At 52.6% G+C, this 12,504-nt stretch overlaps 6 protein-coding genes across 6 annotated transcripts; 4 read left to right on the top strand and 2 right to left on the bottom strand.

Moving 5' to 3' along the window:
* The first annotated feature begins 11 nt into the window (after positions 1-11).
* P152DRAFT_512496 (uncharacterized protein) lies at positions 12-4,391 on the top strand. The gene is made up of 2 exons (XM_033682752.1): positions 12-128; positions 179-4,391. The coding sequence occupies exons 1-2, from the start codon at positions 111-113 to the stop codon at positions 4,268-4,270; spliced, it is 4,110 nt and encodes a 1,369-aa protein (XP_033536861.1). The 5' UTR covers positions 12-110; the 3' UTR covers positions 4,271-4,391.
* A 689-nt stretch (positions 4,392-5,080) lies between these two features.
* P152DRAFT_471848 (uncharacterized protein) lies at positions 5,081-5,929 on the bottom strand (the record flags this gene model as incomplete). Its single annotated transcript, XM_033681104.1, has 3 exons — positions 5,081-5,198; positions 5,258-5,544; positions 5,591-5,929. The coding sequence occupies 3 exons, from the start codon at positions 5,927-5,929 to the stop codon at positions 5,081-5,083; spliced, it is 744 nt and encodes a 247-aa protein (XP_033536862.1).
* A 296-nt stretch (positions 5,930-6,225) lies between these two features.
* P152DRAFT_480294 (uncharacterized protein) lies at positions 6,226-7,343 on the top strand. Its single transcript, XM_033681757.1, has one exon. It carries the CDS (start codon positions 6,355-6,357, stop codon positions 6,985-6,987), a length of 633 nt encoding a protein of 210 aa, XP_033536863.1. The 5' UTR covers positions 6,226-6,354; the 3' UTR covers positions 6,988-7,343.
* Positions 7,344-7,848: 505 nt separating this feature from the next.
* On the top strand, positions 7,849-8,602 carry P152DRAFT_499158 (uncharacterized protein). Its single transcript, XM_033682291.1, has one exon. It carries the CDS (start codon positions 7,916-7,918, stop codon positions 8,234-8,236), a length of 321 nt encoding a protein of 106 aa, XP_033536864.1. The 5' UTR covers positions 7,849-7,915; the 3' UTR covers positions 8,237-8,602.
* On the bottom strand, positions 8,427-9,841 carry P152DRAFT_456281 (putative glutathione S-transferase). Its single transcript, XM_033678965.1, has one exon. The coding sequence runs from the start codon at positions 9,416-9,418 to the stop codon at positions 8,675-8,677; it is 744 nt and encodes a 247-aa protein (XP_033536865.1). The 5' UTR covers positions 9,419-9,841; the 3' UTR covers positions 8,427-8,674.
* A 429-nt stretch (positions 9,842-10,270) lies between these two features.
* Positions 10,271-12,000, top strand: P152DRAFT_456282 (methionine aminopeptidase). The gene is made up of 5 exons (XM_033678966.1): positions 10,271-10,361; positions 10,414-10,572; positions 10,619-11,232; positions 11,283-11,795; positions 11,852-12,000. The coding sequence occupies exons 1-5, from the start codon at positions 10,319-10,321 to the stop codon at positions 11,906-11,908; spliced, it is 1,386 nt and encodes a 461-aa protein (XP_033536866.1). The 5' UTR covers positions 10,271-10,318; the 3' UTR covers positions 11,909-12,000.
* The last annotated feature ends 504 nt before the right edge of the window (positions 12,001-12,504 follow it).

Genomic DNA, 12,504 nt, shown 5'->3' on the forward strand with positions numbered 1-12,504 from the left:
TGAATCAGATACTTGCACTGTAACTACCGGTAGAATACCGTATACATATCTGTGGCCATTGTACTGGTTAGACGGGCCGTGGAAGCTCGTAGGTGCAGCTGGGCATCCCAATGGCCGCCGTAAAAGAGGTAATGATATTAATCTTCATACCAAACCAAGGCTAATATCATGATTTCAGTCCCAGAGGGAACCCTCGCTCCCGAAATTGCTGTCTCTCGATTCCACATACGACACCTTCGAAGACCGATTGAACGCGGCCTCAGTCATCGCCGGGGTTGCCAGCAAAGGCCCAAACTCGAAGTCAACTTCCCATGCAATCCAAGTCGCAAGAGCCGAGTGGGTGCTGCGATGGCTCCTAGAACGATTAGGCTCCGATGGTTCCCAAAGCGCCGAGGCGCGCGCAAAACCGGAGTCGTTCAATCTGGTAGCGCAGCTCATACACGGACTGCCGATCGCCGTGTCCGCCCGGGTGCTGAAATCCAGAAAGATCCTCTTCATTGTCGAGAAAACTTTGGAAGAGGCGAATGCTGCCGGCGGCCGGGTCGTTCAATACTCAAATACGTCAGGTGGCGCTGAGACTGTCTCTGATACGACCGAGTCAAAGCACTCCAAGGGTGTGGCTGTTGGGAAGAAGCGCAAGAATGCGGAATCGCCAGGCCGTCCTTCAAAGCGGGCGCGCAATACCGGTCTCCCTGATCCCTCCCAACTTCACCAAGCGTTGACGTCCCTGCTTCAAACCATCATCGGCGCTGCAGAAGCGGAAAGAGCCAACATTCCCGTATCAGCGGAGTACCTTAGCTCCGTCTTCCAGACCGACGTCGTTCACGCCGCGCAGTTGCTCGGCTTGTGGCTCTCGCTTACGGCGCAGATCCTACGAGCATCGGACGTGAAGGTCTCGCTGGGCCCTGTTTTGCGGATCTGGAAATCTAGAGTCATCGCTAGTGGCAAAGGAGACCAAACGGAGTTGGAATTTTCGTCCCGCTGCCTCGTCCCTGCTTCCGCTTTGCTGTCCTGTGCGAAGGCCATGCAGGCCGTCCGCAGTGACTCTCCTTCTCGAACAAACCTCTCCAATATCGAGCATCAAATGGAAGGACTGCTCATAAAACACGTCGTCTTCCCGACGTTTCGAGCTTTCGAGGCTGACCCGGGCCGTGTTGACGGCAAAAGCGCAGAACGACGCGAAGCCCCTTATCTTCGCTCCCTGCTTGGACCGCTCAAAGACTATCTTGGATCAGTGTCCTCAAATAGAGAAAGTTTGGGAAGCGATGGCCAAGCGTACGAGCTGGCGACCTCCATTTTTTACATTGCCATCCGAGCCACACCCTTGATCACTCCTCAGCAAAGGCTAAAGCATGCTCCATGGCTTCGGGCCGTGTTCTCTGAGCTAGCTGATTGCTGTGGTGCCAATCTATACCAGTCTCCATCTCCAAAATCGACGACAGTATCCGCTGAGGCGTTAGAGCAGCTCCTGAGGGCCGCGAAACAGGAATCCCTGACTCTGCTCCCCGAAGATCTGATGAGCGCTGCCGCATCCTTTTCGAATTTGCTTGACGACTCCAAGGAAGTACGCTGGAGTCTTGTGGCGGCGGTTCTCCAAATCAATCCTGCTTTCCTGTTTCACGCAGCCAACATTCCCAGTCTCGCTGACGGGTTGCCCCAAACGTTGCGAATGTCAATATTCAAGAGGCTTGCCTCTCTTGAATTAGATGACGAGTCTATCAATAGTAGGATTGATATTCCGTCACCGGGCTCCGCTTCAGTCAATTTTGTCGACGAAATTGTCATTCCTCTGGTTTCTGCATACGTGTCTGCTAGACAACCTGCCGAATTCATCTCAGAGTGGTTCCAGCAACTACACGAAAGTTGGCCATCGAAGAGCGGCGGTATTGACGGCCAGAACACGTGGCAATTGAAGGCTATGGGTAATGCCGTTGGTCTCACTGTTGTCGGCTCGCTTACAATGGGGGAAGTGGTGTCTCTCCTCGAAACCTATGTCGCCACGCTGCGTCAGGACTTCAAGGACTGGCAATCCGACGTCTCTCAAGGCGGTAGAGCTTTTGCTGGGCTGGTGGTTCTTCACGGCCTCCTTCGCGGAGTACAGTCGGACGATGTTGCCGACGCCCTAAAATCGCAATTCGACGAGATCCACCTGATGCTCCTTCGAATTAAAAGCGATATCTCCGAGCAAACCGTCGGTCTCCTGCGTCCGGCCTTTCGGTTGCTAAGTTGCGTTCAAGACATTGCGGTTTCCTCCTTAGACGCGTCTGAAAGTCGTCAGAGACTCGAACCGTTCTGGAATTCCAGCTTGCTGAAATGCATCCAGTCGGGGCTCAAGCCCACGAATTTCGAAGCTCGGTATCGTCTGGTGGAGTCGTGCCTTCCGGAAATCGTTTGCCTGCTCGCACAATTCTCCTCAGCATCCGACGCGATCCCTGAGTTTGAGGATTGTTCCGTCAAGGCGATCGATAGCGCTGCTACTGCAATCTGCAAAGTCTTTGACAAGCATAGCCTGGACAATACCACAGGCGAAGATCGAAAAACGAAAGCGACTCAAGCTCCGCTCTCGACCCTGCTGCTCTATCCCGAGGGATTCTCGATCATCCCATCAAACACAAGAACGACGCTATTCAAAAAGTTGATACACGCAGCCTCAGCTGCAGAAGTCCACCAAGACCATGACGCTCCGCATGGAAATATCGCCAGTTTCCAACCGACCCTTTCTTCCTTGGCGAAGTATCTGTGTGAAGCCGGCCCGAGTACCGCCAGAGACGAGCTTCTAGGGGAGGTTCTAAGGGATCTCGAACGGAAAACAAAACATAAAGGAGGTCGCGGCCACAGTGTTTCCAATGTTCCCATATCTACATATCTTCACCTGTTCCCGCGAACCATTCCGCGCCGACACCGAGAAGCTGTGATAGATTGTCTCGTGAACAAGTTACAGGACAAGAAGATGGACAATCGATCGATCGGCAGGATTCTTGGCGTCCTAGTTCGATTGATGGCCGTGCCAAACCCTACTTCGAAGCTGCTGACAGACCTACGCGCTTGGGATTCGATCATGGCTGGATTGAAAACGCGCGGGCTGTTAGAAGATCCTCTTATATCATCGCTCGTCAACGAGCTTTTTCAACTGGCCACGGCCCAAAGCTCGTACTTGAAAGAAAAGGTTCAGGACTCTTTCGTGGCCAGCCTGAGCAAGGCCTATCACGCGCATGGACAGCCGAAGCGCCAGTCTCAGAACATCGACTCTTCGACTGTCACGTCCGCTGCATATCTTTGTGAGATGCTTTCTCAGGGAGATGTGCGAGCCCAGCACGACACCCTTCAATCCGCTCGAAAGCAGCTCGCCGAACTGGATGTGGCGACTCTGTCCGGCTTGGCTTCTCAGCTCTCCGCAATTTCGAAAAAAGCACGATTTGCTTCTGAAGCAATACAGGTGCTAGACATCGTTGCAGAGAGTATCACGGAACGGAAGAGCGAGGATGACGTCCTCAAAAGGCTGCTCCTCGATGCCTGCATCCAACTAGGCAACACTGACGATGTCCGGATGTTCGGTCGACTGTCATCGTTCATCGTTGTTTCGTTGAAGGATAGGCCGGCCATGATGTCGCAATGGAGCAGCGAATGCCTATTGTCTTCCCTTGCGAATGTTGCCACCGGTCGAAGCACCTTTTCCCCCGAAGACAGCAGCACCATCTTCCGTCGCCTATGCGCGTTAGGATTAGCCCTTGTCGCCTTCCACCGCCAGCGCCAGCGCGGCCGACTCCATCTCCTCCTCCCCTTCCTCCAGTCACTCCTCTCCTGGCTCTTCATCGTCGACCACCGCACCGGCCCCTTCCTCGACCGCCCCTCCTGGGTCCCAAACGGCCCCCTCCATCTCACCCCCGCCGACGCCGCCGCCTATTCCCGCCTCCTTACCACCTTCTGCTCCCCTACCGTCTCCTCTGTCCAACGCCACCACCGGAAGACCCGCGACGACCACGAGGCCCATCTAGTCGACGAGACCAAACGCGCCAAAGACTACGCCGGGCAGTATGTGCATCACATTGTCATGCAGTTCTGCCGGGACGCGCTGGACGCGCGCCTCGGCCCGGCCGTGCGGGACGCGTTGATCCCTGGGATTTTCGCGGCGATCGATATCGTCCCCGCCAGCACACTGAAAGCCATGAACGATGAGATGGATTCGACGGGGCGGGCGATCTGGCACAGCTTGTATGATGAGTGGAGACGGGTGAGTGGGGGACGGGGGAAGTTGGATAGGAATGATTGATAGCATCGCCGGCTCATTAGCGGTTTGGCTACCATGATATTCCACGTTTTGGAGTGGAGCTCGCGCGCAGTCAATCTTGTGTCTCCATGTCCTGAATAACATGTAGCACTAAGTAGCGCTCAGTCAAGCAAAGCATATCATAACATCCACCTTATAATTTTCAAGTACAGTGAGGCTTAGGTACACCACCCACATGGCCACCTTTCGCTCCTAGATCTCTCCAGCCCATGTCTGGCAGACAGCGTTGTAGCATCCACCATGGGCAACGAATCATCAACCCCCATCACCGATAGGCATGCTGCGACACAAGGTATTATCTTCCCCTTAGCCGCCAGAAAAGATGAGGATGCTTCCGACCCCTCTAGACTTGAACTGGTGCCGTCACGAAGCCTCAACACCAGGGCTCCATACATACCGTCGGGGCTCCGGTCGGCGTGTACAATTCGTACGCGGATATTCCATCGGCCCCCTGAGTAGGCAAGCAGTATGCCCTTCGGTCTCCAATTTTTCGGATGCCTGGGAGATTATTCGCCCTGTGACTAACCAGGGGGATAGATAGCACATACCTTCCTTATCAAGATGAACACTGAGCTGTGACGAAACAATGCACATATCTAGTCCCTCATAGGCACCAAACAGGCGACCAAAGAAAGAACTTATAATATATAGTCATCCAGGTTCGAGAAATTGGATGAGAAAGGCCCGGCTGGGAGAGTAGAAGGAGACGCCCCGGCATACGACCGCGAATACGTACCGCGCCTGACGTGTGCCCGGGTGAATGACTCAATCTCGAAGGTCGACCCATCAATTCTATCCAAAATTGATATGCCTACCCATCGCGACCGAGCCGCCCAGGAATTTGCATAGAGCATACCCAATATATGCACCGGTAACGATCGTCACCGGCCATTTCTGCCACTCTCGATCCCTATCATCGGGAAGTTAGAAACCGGTCCGGACACTTCGTGCATCGTAGGCTTAACATACCAGTCCAAAGGTATCGGGATTGCCCCAAGCCATGCCCCGATGAAGACCCCCAGGGAGCCTCCCACCACCTCATCAACGGGCACGAGGAGCCCTGAGAGTTCGCGCCATTTGGCGGCATTAACTCCATGCGTGTATACCAAAGGCTGAATTGCCAGCAGCGACATATGGCAGGCGCAGAGAAAGGTATGCGGCAGATGCGTGGTGATCGGAGCGCCGAACAGGATGAGGACGATGGTGAGGAGAACGGGGCCTAAGACCATGGCGAGCGTAAGGGCGAGAAGGGAAGTCTACCCCACGTCAGCGGCATATCACCACCGTGTGAGCCATCCTTACAGCAAGATTCGTCGCATATCCTCCCGTCTGCTTCGCCCCCCCTTTTTTCTTCAAGCCCGCTTTCGTCGCTTTTGGCGCCGGCATATACGACGACGTCCCCGTGGGCGGGAGGCAGATCGTCGTGTACGTGACTTGCAGCAGCGCCAGCGGGAGCAGCGACATGGCCAGCGCGGAGATCGGGTCGGCCACGATGCTTGGGAATTGGAGAAGGTAGCTGCTGAGCAGGATTGCGGGATGGAGGTGGGTGAAGACGCGCGCCGCAGAGGTTTCCAGTAGGGGGATAGGTCGAGGCTTGGGGGAGGGCTTGGGTGCCGGCTGCGATATTGGGTTGCGCTCCATGGTGGGATCACGAAATCGGGGGGTTCTATGGGATTGATGGGGATGATGGGGATGAGCAATGGTGGATGAAGGGACAATTCTACTCCGTATTGTTGCGAATGGCCATGTCAACAGATAGAAAGTTATTAGCATCTAAAGCTATCCAGAAACGCAACATATCTAATTATTAGCTAGGGACTTTTAGGGTTCCCAGTATATTGGAGCTTGGCTGACAGGGACTGGCGTCCTTACAGCCTTGGCAATTATTATCTGAACTTTCTGTATAGTAAAGAGGCGACAGAGGCTGCTACTGCATACCACCTTGATCAATAATTCTAAAGCCAACAGATGCGCCATCCTCGGCTTGCCTATTCAGTAAATAATGAAATGTCCCTTCGGTCATCGGTGAGTTTGGTCGTGATCCGTGGAATTACGCCCTCATCAACATGAAGTCATTTTTCTTTCCCGCGATACTGCTATTGCCCGTGGCAGTAGCGCAAAACATAGTCACTTTCCCTACAGATATCGAAGTTGACCTCGTTGTTCCGCGACCGAACACATCATACCTCGTCCAGTCGCCGTTCCCGCTCATATTCGCGATTCAAAATGCAAAAGTAGCCTGGGACTTCGGGTTCATATTTCGCTGGGAGTTGTTTGGCAAGACGGCCCTATACGACGACGGACGGACGGGGGGCATCGTCTCTGGCGGAGAACCGCCAGCCGCCCTCGGACCCGTTCTTCATCGTCAACTCCACCACGATCATCGGAAACTGGCAGGACTACTGGGCGCCTTCGTCTCTGCAGAAAACGACCACGTGGACGCTGAGCTGGGAGCTGAAACTCAACACCAACTGCACGGAAAAGGACGGTCTGTTGTGGATTGGCGCAGGCTACGTCGCTGCAGAGGGCACCTTTACCTTCAATACCTCGGACTCGGGCAACCTGCCGTCCATCCAAGGGGGTGGCGAGTGCCCGACCGCGGCGGGCGTCATTGGAATCGAGGCCAACTTGACGGCGGGCTGCCCTCATCTGAGCGAGGCGGGTGGCTCCGCCAACCCGTGCGCCGTCGCGTTGGATGATGCTAATATAAGTAGTATATCCGCGCAGCTACCTACGCCTACAAAAGTTGGAATTTCTACAACCAGTAGAATACCTTCAGCGACGCAATCCGTAGTTACGACAAGGGCACCGAACGGCTCTCCTGCGACAGGCGGCGGGGCGACAGCTGGAGCATATCTTTCGAGGGATTCTCTCTTTCTGCTAGTCGTGATTGCTGGAGCGATGGGAGCCGGCATGCTTATGCTGTAGAGATATGATTTATGAACTAATATGAAGCAAGGGATGGCATCCGGCAGATGGAGGAAATGGTGACTGGTGATTTGTCTCATCTTGTTTTCTCATTCATTGCGCAAGCTCTACAGACCTTGGACAGTCGTTGAGATAGGAACTATAGTAACCAAAACGCTGTTTCCTACCTCGGCCCCCCATCTTTGATTATTCATATTCTCTACTTGCATTCTCGCATTGTTTCAAACACGAACGCCAACAAACCCTCTCAGTTCTCACCATTCAATCACTCAATCACACGCCGCTGCCTTAACTCCTACTTCGCCATCAACTAACACCACCAAAGCGAGTCTATTCCTCTATTTTTTATTGCTAATTGATCCACCGTTGTCAGTTGTATCCTGAAAAATGCGTCAAACGCGGGCTACTTTGCCTGATATCTCCCTCGCCAAATCAGCTGTTGCCCTCAATGGTCTCCTCCAGCTCTCCAGCTCTCCAGCTCCGCAGCTTTCCGAAAGGCATACCTAAGGTTTCACGTGCAGGAATATCACGAGTATACACGCTATCCCCCTTACCTAGGTCCTGGACGCACAATATCCCTCAAAAACATCAAGTAGGAGGAAGATATCGATCTCTGTGGTCATGTCAACAAAGCGCGCATCTTGGATAACGAATATCAATGCGTGTACAAAGGCATGAATAGACCGATGTACTTTCTACATGACACCGAGGTTCTCGAGCAAGAGCTGCGAAATTTGGTGGTGTTTCATGGCAGCAAGCGGATCGAGCAGCTATTTGCAGCGGCGGTATCTAGCAGTTCATACCACACCAGGGAATCCGGCGCCGCACCTATTCTTCGTGGTATCCTTCTCGAATATCATTCAAACGGTACGCTTCATGATATATTGCAATCCCCGGAACCTTGGATCATCGCCAGTCCTGGTGGCTACAATGGGCATGGGACATCTCAACGGCTTTGGCATCCGTGCATCAGTTGGGGGTGACGCATATGGATCTAAAACCAAAGAATGTGCTAATTAGCAAGGAATGGAATGCTCTTGTCATCGAGGTTGGGGGCGTTGGGGGCGTTGGGGGCGTTGGGGGCACCGCTGATGAGTGGTTGCTACCAGAACTATTTGAGTCGCCGGACAGGTGTTCAGATACCTGGGAATTGCGAGTGTAGAGCTATACGTGGGCACGCAGAAGAAGAAGAAGAAGAAGAAGAAGATAGGTTACTATTACTTCAGATTGCTCAAAAGGCTGAACAAACCCGTGGCCGGGTCTCTCTCGCCGCCATTTCTGATCGATTCTCCCAAGTCATCTTGGAACAGTAGTTAGGTTGACAAATTTTGGGAGGCCGGGGTCAAAGAATCCATGCGTTTTATAAATGCTTTTTTTCGGATTCTTTTGCCCATTCGATCCAACAGAAGATACAGCAGGAAAGCAGGAAAGCACCCTCACAAATTTCCGAAGCGGGATCTAGGCGTACGTTGCAAGATCGTACGGTCCTCCTTTTTCCAACGCCCGTTTGTATGCCGGCCGATTTATCACTGTGTCGTGCCATTTGGCTAATTTGGGATATTTCTCCAATTTGATGTAGCCTCCGCCAACCGCCTGGTCCATGGGAAAGATCATGTTGAGGTCAGCCAAGCCGAGTTTCTTGCCTGAGAACCACGGTCGCTCCTCGGACAGTGCATCATCTAGGATTTGGTAGGAGATAGTCAGATCGTTCATGAAGTGAAGGCGGATAGGCAGCACCATTAGCAGGGTAAGCTGTCGTAATGGGAAGAATAGCATGGCTGGAATGACTTCGAACGTGACGATGAAGTTGACTTTGGCCAGTAGAGAGCCATTCGCGAACTCCTGGAAGAAGGTGTCTCGCGCTTTGTCTTCCTCTGACTCCGGGATCCAGATGCCGTCGGTGTAGTGGTCCGAGATGAACTGGAGGATGAGTCGCGTTTCGGTCAGGACGTTCGGTATGATCTGATATGTGACTTCCGCTTCCCCGTCGACGTGTTCCAGCGTAACTGTGGGCGACTTTCCGAGCGGAAAGTGTGATTTGAGTACTTTGGTGGTGTCCGCGCCTCTCCGAGGAAGATTCACGATATTGTACTTGATGCCGGCGTCAGCAATCTCCTCTAGCGCCCAGAGAACTTCTCGGGCTTTGGAGGAGGACATGTTGTACACCGTCGGGATGGTCTTTTGTTGCGAGTTTCCGTCCATTTTGATTGTTTTTCGGGTGGATTGCAGCCGATGGCGAGCGAGTCTTTCAAGTCAAGGATTAATTTCGAACAGCATACGGAAGGTGGGAGGTTGATGTTTGGTTGATGACGACCCAGGCATATATACGTACTCGGTACTACGTACGGAGTATGGTATTTGAAAACCGGGACCCTTGGTCAAGACCACTGCACAGGAGGATTTCGACCAAGTGAATATAAGATCATAGACTAATCATCAGATTACTCACTTTTCGTATAGAATACGGAATATACGGTACCAGGGACGTAAGTTTAGTCTGTAATCTTATATTCAATTTGTCCGAATCCTCCTGTCCCGCAAGTCTTGGCCAAGGGTCCCGATTCTCAAATACTGTCAGACTTTGCGGCATACGGATGTGACAGTCTTGGGCTTCGCCCAGTCTGTGTGTTGTGGCCTAAGGCAGAAGGGATAGGTAGACCGTTTGCCCACAGATGTAAATAGCAGATCGCAGTGAGAGAGATCTTCTCCTTCTCTCTTTAGCAATTCAACAGCGTTACCAGCTTACCAAATCCTTCGTGGTTTGGGCCCATGACAACGGAGTATATTATACCATACCCTTTTGCTGGTAAACCTGCAGTACTCGATCTAAACCCTATTCGGTCAGAGAGCTTAGTCCTCGGAGGGGATGGTCACTACGCGAATACTAGCCCAAGCCCCGGTCAGACGAGTAATGCACTGGGGGGAACATATCATATCACCTAAAATGGTAAAGCGTGTGCCAAGACATGCGGGGGATCACCTCCAGTGACTTCCTTCTTGCCATCTCTTCGGACGCCAACCTTTAGGCTTCCGGTTTATGGTATCAACAACGACCTCAGTAACCCTACAGTACTTACTTATGACTACGAGTCGAAGCCGATCATGGGATCCAAGACACCAGATGGCCACCGTCGAGGTCCAAATGGTATGGGCAGAGATATTGGGTATGCATTGAGCTATTCTGATATCTTAAGCAGAGTCATCGGCACACGCTGCAATTGCTGCCGTCAACCCTCCCAAGTCAGCAGCAGCCAGTGGACTCCTTCAGGGTGCACTCGAAGGGGAAGACGAAGACGGGGACGAGGACGACGCCAAGATTGGAGCCGAGCTGAAGTCCGGCGGCCAGTCCAACGATAGTATGCCAACCTGACGTTAATACACGCTTGAAGCTAACCCTCGAAGACAAGAAGAAGAAAAGGAAGAGGACCAAGAAGAAGAAGACAAAAGCACTGGATAGACATCAGTCCATTCCTCCCAGGGTTGCACTCGTCAACCTCTTTCACGATCAGCGATATCCGGAGGGCGAGATTGTCGAATATGCCACCGACAATGATAATCTCCTACGCACCACGGCCGAAGAACTTCGTCACCTATCCGTCGTGAACAACATGGATGATGAGTTCCTGAATGACTATCGCAAAGCGGCCGAAGTCCATCGTCAGGTCCGCCAATATGCGCAGACGATCGCAAAGCCCGGCGTTCCCATGAGCCAGCTCGCCCAAGAGATCGAGGACGGCGTTCGGGCACTGACCAATCACCAAGGTCTTGATACCGGAGACGCTCTCAAAGCCGGCATGGGATTTCCGACTGGGCTCTGCTTGAACAACGTAGCGGCGCACTGGACGCCCAATCCTGGTGCCAAGGAGGTTATCCTCCAGTACGACGATGTCCTGAAAGTGGATTTCGGGGTACATGTCAGCGGCAGGATTGTTGATAGCGCCTTTACCTTGGCTTTCAATCCTGTCTACGACAATCTGCTCGCGGCCGTCAAGGCAGCCACCAATACGGGGCTCAAGGTAAGCGAATCTGCTCTGCATGGCGTCTGCAACGTTGAATAATCGCGCAGGAAGCTGGCATCGATGCCCGGATCGATCACATCAGTGGAGAAATCCAAGAAGTGATGGAGAGCTACGAAGTCGAGATCAACGGAAAGATCATCCCTGTCAAAGCGGTTCGGACCATCACTGGCCATAACATCTTGCGCTACAAGATCCATGGGGACAAGCAAGTCCCCTTTGTCAAGACCAAAACCAACCAACGCATGGAAGAAGGTGATGTGTTCGCCATCGAAACCTTCGGTACCACCGGCAAAGGTCATCTCAGGGATGACGTAGGTGTCTACGGCTACGGGCGCAATGAGCATGTCAGCGCTGCTGGGCTCCATCATGCCTCTGCGAAGTCGCTGCTGAAAACGATCGATCAGAACTTCGGAACTCTTGTCTTCTCCCGAAATTACCTTGAGCGCATGGGAGTGAAGCATTACCACCTCGGCATGAAAACGCTCGTCTCGAACGGCATTGTCGAGTCCTATGGGCCGTTAGTCGACGTTCCTGGCTCGTACGTCGCACAGTTTGAGCATGTGAGTATGGTCCACAGCTGAAGACGCAGAATATGCTGACGCCATCTTCTCAACAGACCGTTCTGCTCCGGCCCAATTGCAAGGAAGTGATCTCCCGAGGAGACGATTACTAAGGGAATGTGGGAATTCGGGGGATAAATTGATTCTGGGAATGGTAGCTGCATTTGATTCTCTGTGTACCTGACTTCAACAGTCATGGAAAAAACCACCTTGGTAAGGCATTTCAACACGCCTTATTTATAGTATTATCTGGCCGATGACGCTCTTTTCAACCGCAAATATCAAAAATCGATTGCACCGTGTTTCATTGTCTCAAGCTACTGCGGTGTGAAACTGCGCTTTCGTTCTCTCACAGATTTCTACCACTGACGTGTTTATTCGCGAGAGTTGTTGACACGCTTGAGCGAGCAGCTTGGATTGAGACTCCATTCCAACCATTATCAATTGACGCAAACCCCGCTACGCTGCTCGAAATCAGTCATCAGAACCGCAAAGACCCTATCGTCAGCTTACATCCTCTTATTGAGGGGCGCAACAGCTCGATTATATTTGATCGACATGTCTTTCTATATTTCGGGTTTCTCGTTCTTTTCATAGGGGCGTCCGAGCTGAGAGGAAATATTGCCACTCCCCACTTGCCAGTTGTGGAGTGTGGACTTGATCTTGCGGGGTTTCGCCGTTCCGGGTTCGAGTAAGCTATCCCGGATTG

This window comes from Eremomyces bilateralis, assembly GCF_010015585.1.
Source record: "Eremomyces bilateralis CBS 781.70 unplaced genomic scaffold P152scaffold_4, whole genome shotgun sequence".
NCBI lineage: Eukaryota > Fungi > Ascomycota > Dothideomycetes > Eremomycetales > Eremomycetaceae > Eremomyces > Eremomyces bilateralis.